Source organism: Ammodytes marinus (genome assembly GCF_949987685.1).
Source record: "Ammodytes marinus genome assembly, chromosome: 5".
In the NCBI taxonomy this organism is placed as follows: Eukaryota; Metazoa; Chordata; class Actinopteri; order Uranoscopiformes; family Ammodytidae; genus Ammodytes; species Ammodytes marinus.
The window spans coordinates 2960545-2975106 of NC_137234.1; the positions used below are offsets into that span (position 1 = coordinate 2960545).

General features: G+C 39.8%; 2 protein-coding genes across 2 annotated transcripts in view; one reads left to right on the forward strand and one right to left on the reverse strand.

Annotated features, from left to right (window-relative positions):
* Positions 1-14562, forward strand: part of LOC307250690 (protein NLRC3-like) — a 439475-nt gene that overhangs the window by 293950 nt on the left and 130963 nt on the right. The gene's annotated exons all lie outside the window — the stretch shown is intronic.
* lsp1a (lymphocyte specific protein 1 a) overlaps positions 1-14562 on the reverse strand; it is a 36944-nt gene that overhangs the window by 7682 nt on the left and 14700 nt on the right. The window contains exons 3-12 of the mRNA XM_080028192.1: positions 8573-8957; positions 7570-7697; positions 6683-6923; positions 6126-6263; positions 4840-4883; positions 4075-4156; positions 3042-3176; positions 2173-2268; positions 1118-1207; positions 554-659 (exon numbers count right to left, since the gene is read on the reverse strand). Of these exons, the coding sequence (XP_079884318.1) occupies positions 554-659; positions 1118-1207; positions 2173-2268; positions 3042-3176; positions 4075-4156; positions 4840-4883; positions 6126-6263; positions 6683-6923; positions 7570-7697; positions 8573-8957 (1445 nt within the window). The remainder of the gene's footprint in view (positions 1-553; positions 660-1117; positions 1208-2172; positions 2269-3041; positions 3177-4074; positions 4157-4839; positions 4884-6125; positions 6264-6682; positions 6924-7569; positions 7698-8572; positions 8958-14562) is intronic.

A 14562-nucleotide genomic window follows, 5' to 3' on the forward strand; every position in this document is an offset into this window, starting at 1 on the left:
CTTATGTCCTTTATTTTTTAATATATTGAAACAACTGATAATTATTACAAGAACCAGTCTGCACTTTGTAAGAGGTATTTTATAAGGAAAAAAAATATATACAAAATATATATTCTGTATAATGAATAGTACTTATCTTACATCTTAGTATTTACAGAGTTCCTGTGTTATGTCATCACTGGTCTTTTATTTTGAAGTGAAGCACTATGCATTGTATTGTTTTCTCATGTAAAGCGTTCTGTACAGAAGGTGCTACAAATAAAGTTTGATTTGAACATCTTCTGCCATTTCCTGACTAGTGAATTCCCCTGATTTCCAAATCTCATGCACTCTCTTTTCTATTCTACAAGCTACAGCTGATCATAAAACGTATATAATGTGAGGGGGGGCCTTGTGGTGTAGTGGTTAGACATTAGAAAGTGCATTTAAGAGAAAGTAAAACAAAGAAAATACATCAAGATTCAAGATTAGACATTAAACATTTAGACAGCGATGTGGAATGGCTGCAAACGTCTTGTGTAAAGATTGCTTAAAAATGTCATGTGTATCTCACCATTCTTTCCGTTAGAGAACTCTCCTCTGTCCTCGTCGTCCACAATCTTCTCATATTTTCCGTGACCGGTGACGACAAATTTGTACTTTTTACCAAGAGCTGAGTTCTGAAGAAAGATAAGACAGTTTGTTCATTTTACAGCAGGTGAATATGATGGAGAAAAAAAAGATAAATAGAAGATTGTATCATTATCTTTGCCAATTGATTATTACATTTTCCAGAAATGTTTGAATAGATATGCAAATTTGGCAATATATAACTTATCCTGTAACATTAAACAGTTAAACTCTGTATCGACCATATCTGTACCATTGTGTATGATTTCAGCAATAATATCTTCTCACCTATGTATGTGTGTCCATGCCCATGTTTGTGTGTTTGAGTGAGTGAGTGAGTGAGTGAGTGAGTGAGTGAGTGAGTGAGTGAGTGAGTGAGTGAGTGTGTGTGTGTGTGTGTGTGTGTGTGTGTGTGTGTGTGTGTGTGTGTGTGTGTGTGTGTGTGTGTGTGTGTGTGTGTGTGTGTGTGTGTTTGTGAGTGAGTGAGTGAGTGAGTATGTGTGCTCACCTTAGCTCCTTTGCTGTGTTGCCCTGACGATGAGTCTCTAATCCCCTCCCACATGTTCTTTTTCTGCATAACATCTCCAGGTTTCACATCCTGAAAAAAATCCACCAATAATCAATAATAAATTACACAAAAATTATCCATATTCTGAAATGTTGATCAAGCAGTCACATGGATACCAACATAGTGTATTCACTATCAATTATTTTCCATATATCCTGATCCTATTGCAAATGCGTAACACAAATACAAATACAGCCAGGTTCTTTCAAAATGCATTTTCTGACCTGAAGTAACCTTCAATTTTTCATTTTGCATTAATTCCACATACTATTTCTATATCTGTAATACAATTAAACATGAGTTTGTTCCTCATCAATTTTTATTTAATAAATAATTCATTGTATGTGAAAACAATAAAGAGAATCCAGCAAATGAAGAATATGTGTTGAAATTGTTGTATCGTTTTTCTCCACAAGAGGGAAACCTCACATAACAAACTTTAAAGCTGCGCCTGAACACATTACATCACTGTCAGTCAGAATAGTATGAATACGAAGCTTCTTTCAACTATTTTATAAACAGATAACTAGTTTAGTCCGGAGAGGTCCCCACATGGGTTTAGGGCCCCAAAAGAGCCATATGATCATTTCGTCAGGGTCCCAAGATGTTTCATAGGAGAGAACAGGCTGAGTTTTTTTTTTGCTTTTTCATAAAAAAAAAATTGCATGCTCTTTAGACTTAAAAAAAATATTAAAAAAATGTGAACCATGTGAGCAGTTGAGAGGGGGAATGTATTGAGCAAATACAAAGTGGAGAACCACTGGTTTAATCTTAAACAAAATAATTATAGTTTAAACTGTTTTTTAATGTTTAATCAAAAACCAAAAAATTCTTCTTGTTTTTTGCTCATTTTAAATAAAACAAAAGATAATATTTAATGGCATTTTTAGCTGGTTTAGCCATTATGTCTTAATGAATCATGACTCTAATTTCAGTCACAAAAATTTCAGAGGAAGAAGATGAGGAGAATGTAAGATGCTGAGTTTGTGACTTACTGCTGGTTTACTGGGCGACTGTCGGCTGTCGTCACCCGGACCTTTAACCCACTGAGTGATCAGTCCGGCCACACCCACCTTCAACCCCTCAACGTCCTACAGCAGAAAAATATAATAAAGGTTTTCATCCGTTTCAAAGAGTTTTTAGTCTGTTGCTTTTATAGGTACACATCTCACACATGAGTCAGCGATTCTGGAGATTGTGCCATCTGGTATGTAGGGCCCACCGTAGCCAGCAACATGCCCCTTTACAGAGCCTAGGCTGTTTATTAACCCTGGATTTTTTTTCCAGCAGACACAAAGCACGGATAGGTAGCAGATCGTGAGGAGGTATTCACGATTTCATGATTTCTATAAAAAGTGATTCTCACAACAAACGTTCTCCAGAATCACTGAATCCACCTTTAAAGTGTATGTCTGCTAAATGTAGCCTGTCTGTCCTGTGAGAAGCTTGTATCTACTCTTAAAATTCCAGAAAAGCATTTGTTGTTGGTAGGATAGTTTAAATTAAAATTGTAAAATTTTCAAGATAATCGGACTTATGGGCTGAGGGGCGTGGCCTTTCAAACATTGTGTTATTGTTGTGTAAATGGTTCTGGCATTTGTGGAGCCCCCTATGGGTTGGTATCAAAAATCTTAGGGATGCATACTATGTTTTTGCATGCAACAGTGATAGAGCACATTAAAAAAGTGGTGGAAGAATAGAAATTAGAGATAAGATTAAGTATGGTGATTAGAAATATGTGATTTCAAGATTGAATAATATTTATTTGTCATATGCACAACAATTACACCAGCAGTCATTGGCAATGAAATAATTCTTACGTCCCAGTTTAGGGGTTGGAGCAGTTCTTAGTGTTTTTTCTCACCTTGCATGATGCTGCCTTGGTGGGACTTTGGCTCCAGACGTCTCCGGCTTCAAACAGGTTTTTCTTTGCAGCGACGACCTCAGGAGAGCTGGGCAGGTCGCTCAGAGCCTTCACTGACCGCACCTCATGGGAGGTCTACACAACAAAAATAATTACAATTTAAAATTAGTATTTATGTATCAAATAATAATAAAATTAATAGGGTATTGCATTCCTTATAGTGCTAATTTATTCTACTACACTGCACTGCATAGTTTATTTTACTAGTTGCTTTACAAATGAATATTTCTGAACACATTGTGATGAGTGTTGTGTGATTTTTCCAGTAGAAACATTTGATGATTTCAACTTAGGAAATAATAGGATTTTTTCTCTTGAAATGTAATTTTCTTCTTCCTCAAAATGGCCCTCATCCTTGACTGTTCTACTGCTTTACTTTATGGTAAAACAATGTAATTTCTATAATTTACTGCACTTTATATTCAACCAGTACCTTTTAAAGCTTTCCATGAATGAAAGGTGTCTTGTGTTAACCCTAGAGGTCGTTCACTGAGCTGTTTATCGTCATGAGAACCGCCTGAGGTGAACCGTGTAAAAACATGAAGCGGAAAGACCAAAATAAAGAGTTCAGTGTTCCAGTCATATATCTGTCACCGAGCAACCAGCAGTGATGTCATCGGTCCAGGTGTTATAGAGATTAGAGTGATCGCCGTAGCAACACACACACACACACACACACACACACACACACACACACACACACACACACACACACACACACACACACACACACAAATTATACCACAAATCATTTTCTACCCGGCGACTGGTTTACAACAATGAGAGTCAAAAGGGTCATCTGCTGCTGTTGCTGAGTTTGCAGTGTGTGTTTACCTCGACAGTTTGTGTGTGTGTGTGTTTTAGTTTGTGTCTTTTAGTGTGTGTGTGTGTGTGTGTGTGTGTGTGTGTGTGTGTGTGTGTGTGTGTGTGTGTGTGTGTGTGTGCATGTGTGTGTGTGTGTGTGTGTTCTAACCTCCACTGCGTGCGCATACTGCTCCAGCTTGTCATCGATCTTGGGCAGCAGGACCAGAGGCTGCGTCTTCTTGAAACTGTTACTGAAAACAAGACAAAATACAACCAGTTAAAATCAGGGAGCGGTTCCATTAATTCTACCTGAACTCACTTTATAAAGGAGACTGTTTGTTCTAGGGGCCTTAGGGCCTTTTTTAAATGTTTGACTTTTTTCGGGCCATCTATATGCTTTAGAAGAAGTTTAATTGAAAATGTTCCTACAAAAATAATGTGTTATGTGTTTCATTGTGTTTCTATATTCACTACTTCAGTTTAACTAACTTAAAACTAAATTATAACCAGGCGAAGTCACTCAAAGCAGGGGAGTTAGCCGATCAATAATTGTTTGTATGGACGTCTGTCGTCTCTACATGTTGTTTTTAATTCAAAGTGTTTCTTTCTATTTTGACCTGTTTTTCTTAACAAACTCAAAACTAAATGAAAATCAGGCTTTTTTTATGAGTTTATCCTTTAATGGCGGAACATTTGACACGATCTGTTCTGTAAAAAACGTTGGACTCTAAAATGTCTTTAACATTAGATAAGTATTTTAAACACTGGCTTTATCCAACATCAAGATTTTTTTTTAACATACAAATATACGCATAAGAGTTTAAATATGGAAAAATGTGCATACAATAATTGTTTTAATGTCAATATTCAACTGGAAAAGTTTCACAACATCAAGCGTCTGCTGTAGCTGTAAGACTGAGGAGGATATTTTTACCTTTTCTTCAGCGAGCGGTTCAGCGACTCTGTTCTCTCTGTGATCTGTAATAAAATAAAAATTAAATTAATTATTTCTGTTTCAGAAATATTTAAAAGTTCCTCCTAGCACCTTTAAAGTTTGTCTCTGCGTTCAGCCCCAAAATCTCCATAACCTCCGACCAACACAAACAAGATTTGAGTCGCTGGCGTTCATCAAACTGTAGAAGATGTAACAGCAGCTTTAGCCCCTCGATCAGCTTGGACCTATTATAAGAGAGTACTTGCACACATAGTTGTATCTACAGATTCCTCCATCTAGTTGTATTGGCAGGTTTGTGTGAAACCTTGTTTGGTATATATTGATGCAGAGAAAAATAAAATAGTTTGTAGTCGTGACGTGCAGAAGAAATGCATCAAAAAAATGTCATGAAGATCTTGAACAGTCAACCACAACTGAGGAAAAAACGTTTTACAGAAATCATCCCTTTTATACATTTCTAATTTGAATTTGCATATAAAAGTTTGTGTACTTTTATTTTGTCTGTTCTTGCTTAAACCTTGAGGTGCAGAACACACATGCAGTGTCATGCACATAAGATTTCCATCCAAAATCACTGACTTCAAATCCGTGAACTAAGCCAGAAGCCTTTCTTTCTTTGTATAAATCGTGAGCAAGAATGAATAAAAAGTATATTTCAGGACAGCAGGCGCTCCAGACAAGATCTTAACTTGTTATGTAGTGTATTTTCGTTACATTTTCTAAACATGCTGTTGGTGATGCCAGAAGACGCTGGCTTTTCAAACACCCATACACACACACATGCAACTTACACGCAGAGCCTGAACCCATTTTCTGTGAAGGTAAAGCAGTTATTTGTCATCAGGTTTGTCTACGGGTTTTAAAAAGCAACATCAACTTTTGCTTGCAGACTAAACACTGTACCCATTGTAATTTAGTTAAAGCACCCACTAGTTCAGCAGGTGTTATAAAACAGTTGGCTTAAATTGTATATATTGTATAATGGGCGTATACAACTGCTATGACGTCCATCAGTTTGCATAGTTCCATATCACTTCGCGACTGAGGAAGTAACGCAGGTAGTTTGTAAACAAATGGATGTATATGTAAATATCAACCCCCCCCCCCCTGACTGTGGTATAATGAGCACATTCCACAGCCTGTCGTGAGCTATTGCTTAAATATTTAATAATGATGAGATATTGTATTCTTAAACAACCTCTTCTTTAAACTCAAAGTCACTCATGTACCTTATTGATTTAGTAGATGTATCAGGTGATTTTTACCTTGTGTGTTGGAGCTTTGGGGCTGAAGGGACTGAACATCTCGTCCCCGTCGCTGCTGCTCGTACTCAGGCTCTTGATTCTCTGCGCTCCCTCAGACCTCCGGCGCTCGATGTCTTCTTTCATCTGCTTTCTCTCCTCCTGGGAGAATATACAACAACACTGGTTAAGCTAAACAGTACTGTATCGTACACATGAGTCTGATAGTTAGAGTTACAAGAAAAATCTTGCAACTCTAACTTTAGCTCTAACCTACTACACCATGAGTGCACCCCTGAATATTTTCACTTTTAAAGCTAAAATAGTTAATTTATTGGCCACTAGAGGGCACAATGACACAAAATCTAGCTTAAAAAACATCATCTTATTATGAAGTAGTTTTGGCCATCACAATAACAAACATTGGACATCCAACCAGCCACTGGGAAACATATTTGGCTCATATGCATGGCCAAATTTGCAAAAAAAAACATCAGAAATTCATGTCAAATATTCTCATCACCTCCTCTTTGACAGGTGGTTATTGCCTACTGGACTTTAACTTATGTAACAACATTCACCTCTTCTTTGTGAATGCGTAGCTGCTCCTCTCCCTCCCTCCGTCGGTCCTCCTCCTCTCTTCCTCTCCTCCGCTGCTCTCTCTTTCTCTGCAGTTCTTCCAGCTCGAGCTCCTCCACCGCCTGCCGCTGCCTCAGATGCTCCAGCTCCTGGTTTTCCTTCTGCTGCAGACTCTGACGGATCTTCACCAAACGCTGCTCTGTCTCCAAGATGGCCACCGACTCCTCTGGCTCCATCACTCTGCTGCAATCAAACCAGGGAGGGGTTAAAGTGAGTCACGGGAGGCAAAAACATGTCTTCTGTCAAGCTAGTACAAATCCATTTAGGTGTTAATTCTAGATGTGTCCTTCACAGATATGCAAATGTATACATAATTTGCAAAATCTGCAAAGTCCACCATTTTCAAAAGACAGATAAGGTGCTCCGATAGCCACGCCACCACTACTGTGGTATCAATATAAAGCCCAGGATGTCCTCTTGACAACACAGTAGGTGTTCAAACAGATTGCATGAATTATGCTTGACTTAGAGGCCTTAGACTCATGTCCCTCACAGGGCACAACAATGAATTGCCATTTCTTAGGAGGCTATGGCTACTTCAGATTCTCCAGGAGTACAGTTTGAAGTTCTGGAACTCTATGCATTATGGCGAGTTTCTATGAAATTTTGATACATTTTGAAGCTTCATTTTACTCTGACTAGAATCGGAATCCATTGCAGACAACAAGGATACTATGTGGACACCTTTTTTTTATATACTTTTGTCAAAGTCGAGTGTAGGGTTGAGTATTTGCTTTCTTTTTTGAATGCTGCAACTTATTTCTCAGATTTTCTTCTCAAAGTCTCAAATAAATGGTCAAAAGTGAAACATAAACAACACACTACAGACCTGGTGGCTCTTTTCGTCTTGCTGCCCGTGTGTGATGTCACTTCCTGTTTGGTGGCGTGTCCGTTGGCGTCGTGCTGAACGAAGACTTTGGATGTGAAGGAGATTTTCACTTCTTTTCTTTTCTCCACCTGAACACAATTTAACACAATCGATTAGTGGACTGCACTACACAACTACATGTCATTTAGCGGGCGCTTTTATCCAAAGTGACTTACAACTGGAGCACACATTCATACACCAATAGCAGCAGCTACCAAGCTAACTATCAGGAGACATTTAGGGTTCAGTGTCTCTTTGCTCAGGGACACTTGGACATGTGGCGGGGAGACTGGGGATCGAACCACCAACCCTATAGTTGCGGGTCCACCACCCTATCCACTTCGCCACAGCCCCTCTGCAGCCATATCTGACCGGATACCGATATTCTAGTGGATCGGCTCGGCCCCATTCCTAATTTACTTTAATTTGAAAGCAATCTTAGTAGGAGTGTCCCCAACGAATCGAACCCTGGCACGGAAAAAACAAGCAAACTCTGATCCGCCTGAAAACGTGGGTCGTGGTTTCACTTGTAAGTGAATTCAATGAAGAGGAAAAACACCACGCTATAAACAAAGAGCTGAGCGCCAACATTTTCCCTCATTACAAGAGTTTTCACTCTTGTCTAGGGTTAGGGTTAAGACCACCCTTTTGGGACCCCTTTAGGTAGGACACCGTTTGCTTATTTGACAGTGTAAATGCAAATAATGCTGCTCCGTTGGTCCGCTTGAGATGTTACGTCTTGAACTTGAATTGCACCGAGTCTAATGAACCATAGGTGTGAAAGCAATTAACCTAAAAGTAAAAGTAGTCCCAGTAATGTGTTTAGATTTCAAGCACATTTCAAACCTTGAAAACACGGGATTTAATATCAAGCTTTTTCAAAACTTTCCGGGTTCTGTAAAAACTAGGTGTTGGTTTGAAAGGGACCTACAACTTCACAGTGGTTTGGTTTTGGAAGCCTTACCTCTGCATTGGGCTTTTGCATCTCCACACCATCCACCTCTTCCCCCCGCTCCTGTCTCTGCAGTCGGGTAGTGGAAGTAACCAAGGCCCTGGCTCCTGTCTTCTCCGTTAGGCCTACAGTTGCTTTGGTCTTCATAGGACCAGCTGTGTCTGCGGTGCGTTCAGGTACGGTTTTGTTCACGGTATTTTCAGCTTTCATGGTGTTGTTTGTTTTGCTGGTCTTGTTTATCATCACCAGCTCTTCGTCATCCTCCTCCTCTGCGCCCTGACCTAGCTTCTGTAAACGCTGCTGCTGTCTCTGTTTCTCTCTGCGCTGAGTCCAGTCACTGAAACCTTCGTCTTCCTCCAGAGACGGGGAACTTCTCGGCTTCAGTCCACCGTCATACCTGAAGAAAGAGGCCGGAAAGCAGGGTTAGGACAATGTATGGGCATTTATTTAACTTAAGTGAAACAGAAGCATTTACTTTAAGGTTTCAATCTAAATTTCACACACAACTGGTGAATAGGGGTGAGGGCCAGAGGAACGGTGGCCGACCAGTAACCATGAGGTCCCTGGTTCGATCCCCGGCACCCGACAGGAGGGTGTTAGTTGTAAAACGAGGAATAGCTTATGTCTACGGTGCCCACCATCTCTACCATTGTGTCCTTGAGCAAGACACTTAACCCCCAAACTGCTCCAGTGGCGCTGTACTATGGCTGACCCTGCGCTCTGACCCCCTCTGGAGTGTGGTAACTTGAGAGGGGAGATGAGAAAAGCTGAATTCCAATGTAACCATTGATTAATAAAGTAACTTAACTTAATAGGATCACGATCTTTAACTTATAGATGTCCTCATGAAACTTTGTCAGTTGATTTACAGAGTACTTGTACATCAAAACAATATTTTTTTATTTTGTAATTATCTCAAAAATGTCTGAATTAATATTCAAATGTGGTCACATCTAACTAATTATGCAAACATTTGCATCTCTTTAAAAAAAACAAAAATCTACCAAAATCAAAATCTTTATTTCATTTTTACAAACAAACTATGTGGAAATGAGTCCATCTCTCCATTGTCTCTCCATGCCCGATCTAACATTTACTTGATTGATTTGAGTTAATTTTTGCAACAACTTGTGGTGTTCTTAAACATTTGTTAATTATCATCCATTTAAATTCTTTGGTCTAATCTTTTAAAAGTTTCTTCTAAAGGAGATTTAACTTGTTGGTTTTGAGTCTTGGGAAGCTTTCGTCACATGGTCCTTAGCCGACAGCAGTTCTGGTCTGGCCTACACAGTGGATCTATAGGTTTCTGTCCGTCAAAAAGCTTTCAGTGATTTTAGTAATGAGCCTTTGAGTGCGTCAGTAAACACAGGCTCAGCCCGGCTGCACTGGGGCGTTCAGTGAGGGGACCAGGACCATCGTGTTCACTAATTTATAAGTGCTACGAGGAACTTACAGTTTGTTAATTCTACAGCCCCGGAGAAAAATAAGAGACCAGTCTGGATTTCTCTTCAATCTTCATCTCTACATTACTTAATGGAAATGCTCTAAATGACAATATTTGTATTGTGAATTTGGTAGACAAGTTGTCAGTAGTTTATACAATAAAACCAAAATGTTCATTCAATATGTCTATAAATAGTAAAACAAGAGACACTGAACATTTGGAGTGGTCTCTTCATTTTTTCCGGAGTTGTATATCTTCAGAACTTCTTCAACTTCTTAGCTGTAGTAATCAACAACTGAAACGTTTCTTGGGCTCTCTAGTTTGTAAACGCTGCCATACTGAGAAATACAGAGAGTTTTGTGGAGCTGAAAATAGGCTTAATCAACTTTGTTTCAACTCATTTGGCGTTGACTTAAATCTAACCGACATTCTATTCTGTTATATTAAAAAGTTACACGCTATGGCTTTAAAAAAGGCCATTTGTTTTTGGACCATTTAACATTGTTAACAGCTGAGACGTCTCGGTCCAGACACAGAGTGGAGTAGATTAAACACAGCAGGGTAATCCATCTCTCCTCTGATTGGTCTCTGTAATCACACAGTCATTAGCCGGCCAATGAATGATCAGCGTTCCCACACAGCTGAAATAACAACCAATCAACAACAGGAAATGGAAACCGGCCAGTGTTTCAAAGATATTTCAAATGTATCCGGGATTCTCTGGAGTTTATTTAGGCCTTTGACATCAAGTTTGTCGTAAATATAGTTTTGTTTTTTCTATGATGTCACCACTTAAGTACCACACACACACACACACACACACACACACGCAAAAGCATACACACAAACAAACACACACACACACACACACACACACACACACACACACACACATGCAAATGCACACACACACACACACACACACACACACACACACACACACACACACACACACACACACACACACACACACACACACACACATATAGAGCTAAAATATTAGGAATAGGAAGGACTTAAATCACGGTTAGCATAAACTAATATTGACTGATGTTATGAAACTAGGAAACAAACACTGGTGTCCCAAGGTAAAGTCCTACAGGTTGTTGACCCTTTCGTTCAACTCAAACTCGGGTCATAATCACTCTGTTCCAAGAATGCAAACAGGTGTTGTTTTGGGGAATACTTGTAGCTCAGAAATCTCTCTCACACCCAAACATGGAATGAACCAGAATGCAAAGTTCGACAGACCAAAAGGGCCCAACACTGATTCAGTGAAACTAAATATTTGTGGTGTTGGTTTTAGGGAGCAGCGGTTCTTTCCCGGTGTGTAACATCAGGACGCGCCACATGTTTAAAGTGCGTCTCAGTGTTGACTGTCCTGAGTCTGAACAGAGTAAACATCATCCATCGATACTGAAGCCTCTGCACACGTCACCAAAACAACCACACAGCTGCAACATGCAGTATAGCATGATCCAATTTATCTTTCCCTTATATTTGAGCTGTTATTCTTAGTGTAAAACCAAACTTAAAGGTGCACCGAGGTACTTTTAGTTTGTGTTAATTATTGCGCCCCCTTTGGACAAAAGCAGGTAGTGTTTTTTTACTACGCCAGCTGTTGTTCCTGGGTGAGCTCACCCATGACAAAGGCATTCAGAAAAACTATATAAAAATAGCATTCTTTTAATTGATTGACAGACAGACAGACGGACGGACGGACGGACGGACGGACGGACGGACGGACGGACGGACCGACAGACAGACAGACAGACAGAGACAGACAGACAGACAGACAGACAGACAGATAGATAGATAGATAGATAGATAGAAAGAGCTTCTCCCCCCATGGACTGAGAGTAATCAAAGTGTGTTGTGTGTTCCCAGGAGATGGCATAAAGGAATTCACTCTACATTCCTGACATGATTAAGACACCGGTGAATGGGGCCCCAATGCATGCTGGGAGTGAGTGCATCTGTCAGCACATAATTGGCCTTGGCCTGGCGACATTTTTTTTTCTGGGAAGTCCACATGCACCTGGACATATTGCTGGCAAGGAAACAATGTTGATTTTGTTTATCAAAAATAATAATTTTTTAAAGGGTCATTATGCAGTTTCAGAGGAGGGGGATTTGTTTACATTCACAGAGCCTGCAGTTAGTTTATAAAACATATTTTCTCTACATGTAATAGTATTGAATAATTCTATCATGATAAATCATAAAAAAAAATATTTTGAGGAACCTGGAACTAAACGTAAGACTAGAATATGTTTGTAAACCAAACTGTGGGCCCTGCTGCTGTAAACAACAACAACAACAACAACAACAGTTAAACAGTAACTTCGTACGGTAGGATTTCTGAAATACTACAGAACCCAAGCCGTTTTAGGAATTAACCATTTTTGTCAATGAAAATATAAATGTGTGAGATGTTTTTAAAGATAAACGTCCACAGATTCACTGTTAACAAAGTCAGAAAGTATTGACAGACGGACCAACACATTCTTGCTTAATGGGTTAGATGTAGTTGTCCATGCAAATGCTAAATAACAGCAACAGCTATTGGGTGAAAGATTGATGTTTACTTCAACGAACATCTGTGTATTCAAACCCCACTGGTATTTGACCCCTCTGACCCCCTTTAGAGACAGGAAATGGTGCTGATAATTTTCCTGGTAGGGAGGGGGGGATTTTTAAAGCTATAGTGCGTAACTTTTTCATATAATGAATGACGGTTACATTCAAGACATCGCCAAACGAGTTGACACAAAGTTGATTAAGCCTATCAGCTCCACACAACTCTCTGTATTTCTCAGTATGGCAGCGTTTACAAACTTGTGTCTGTCTGCCCCCCCTGACACTGGTGCAGGAGCTCAGAAAAATAAGAAGAAGAGCCCAAGAAATGTTTCAGTTGTTGATTCTACTGCTATAAGAAAAAACCTGGATGGACAGCAGAGGGTATAACATCCATGCACACGCACTGCAGCTTTAAGTGACATTACATCATAGCTGTGTCTAGCTGAATTACAGGGTAGAGTGAGGCTACATCATGTTGTGTCACCGCAGGCTGAAGTGTGTGTGTGTGTGTGTGTGTGTGTGTGTGTGTGTGTGTGTGTGTGTGTGTGTGTGTGTGTGTGTGTGTGTGTGTGTGTGTGTGTGTGTGTGTGTGTGTGTTAGTCTGAAGGCAGCTGGGCCTGTGATGTGGATGAGGAGAAGGTGTTTTTAGATGTAAGCGGTACTTAAAACGGTCTCAAATTAAACGTCGGTTAAAAACGCCACAAGCGTTGACATGACGGACGGCGGTTTGGTTTTTCCCCAGAGACACTTTGTAGTAAACATTCCTGTGAGGCTGTGTAATGAGAAAGCAGCTGTGAGGGGTGTGTGTGTGTGTGTGTGTGTGAGTGTGTATGTGTGTCTGTGTGTGTGTGTGTGTGTGTGTGTGTGTGTGTGTGTGTGTGTGTAGGAGGGTAGAGGTCCTTAACAGCTATTCCCATTGGAAACATTTGATTTTATGTAAGCAGACATTAAAGCCCATGTAAACCGGAATACATAAAATCCTTCTATGTTTGTAATGTCATTTGGGGAGTAAGTTGCCTTTTTCTAAGCATCTGAAAAGAGTTATAGGCATATTCATCAATCCAGATTAAAGATATTGTCATTTACGTTTGATGAACTTTACAGAAATGTGGTTGAGATGAGGCTATGGGCAATTCTCTGGTTCTAAAGACACAATAAGTATGTTGAACCAATCACGGCAGTTCTCTGCCCGAACGTTCTATAAGAACAACAAGTTTTTATAATTTTTCTAAACATTTCACACCCAACTTTGATATAAAACACACACACACACACACACACACACACACACACACACACACACACACACACACACACACACACACACACAGAAACACACACACACACACAGAAACACACACACACACACACAGAGAGGTGTCTCATATGGAAAGCTTAGCTGGAAAAAGGATTACGAACGTTTTAAATTCACACAGCTATCACCATGAAAAACACAGTCACAGTTTAGCAGCTTGTTCAGGAACCCGTTCGACATCAGGCGAGTGAATGAATAATGTCCAGAGCTTATTTACTTCCTGGGTTCCCACCATTAAAATGGAACGAGAAATTCATCAACTGTGTGATGTCATAGTCTGATTTTTCACTGCCAGACGGGGTGAGAACTTTTTGGTCACTTAACATGATTTATGATGAAGTTATGTCTTCTAGAAGTTTGGTTACTAAGGACAGCATATTTAATGGCCTGTAGTGGTGAGATTGTAGACGTCAACGCTCCCTTGCTAACCACTCCCCTTTGGTAGAATTTACAAAAGCTACGGTGGCCTTCAAGGACAAGAAGCTATTGTTACTAAAGATGGCATCATCCACCACTGCTGCCTCAAGTCTTTCCACAATATCAAGTGATGAGGTGAAGATGTATTTAGTTATTTATTCTGTAGTACTTCTTCTTCTTGGTCTTCCAACAGGTGCATTTCCCCCACGACGTCCACTATATATAAAATTGCGTAAGGCCGTTAAG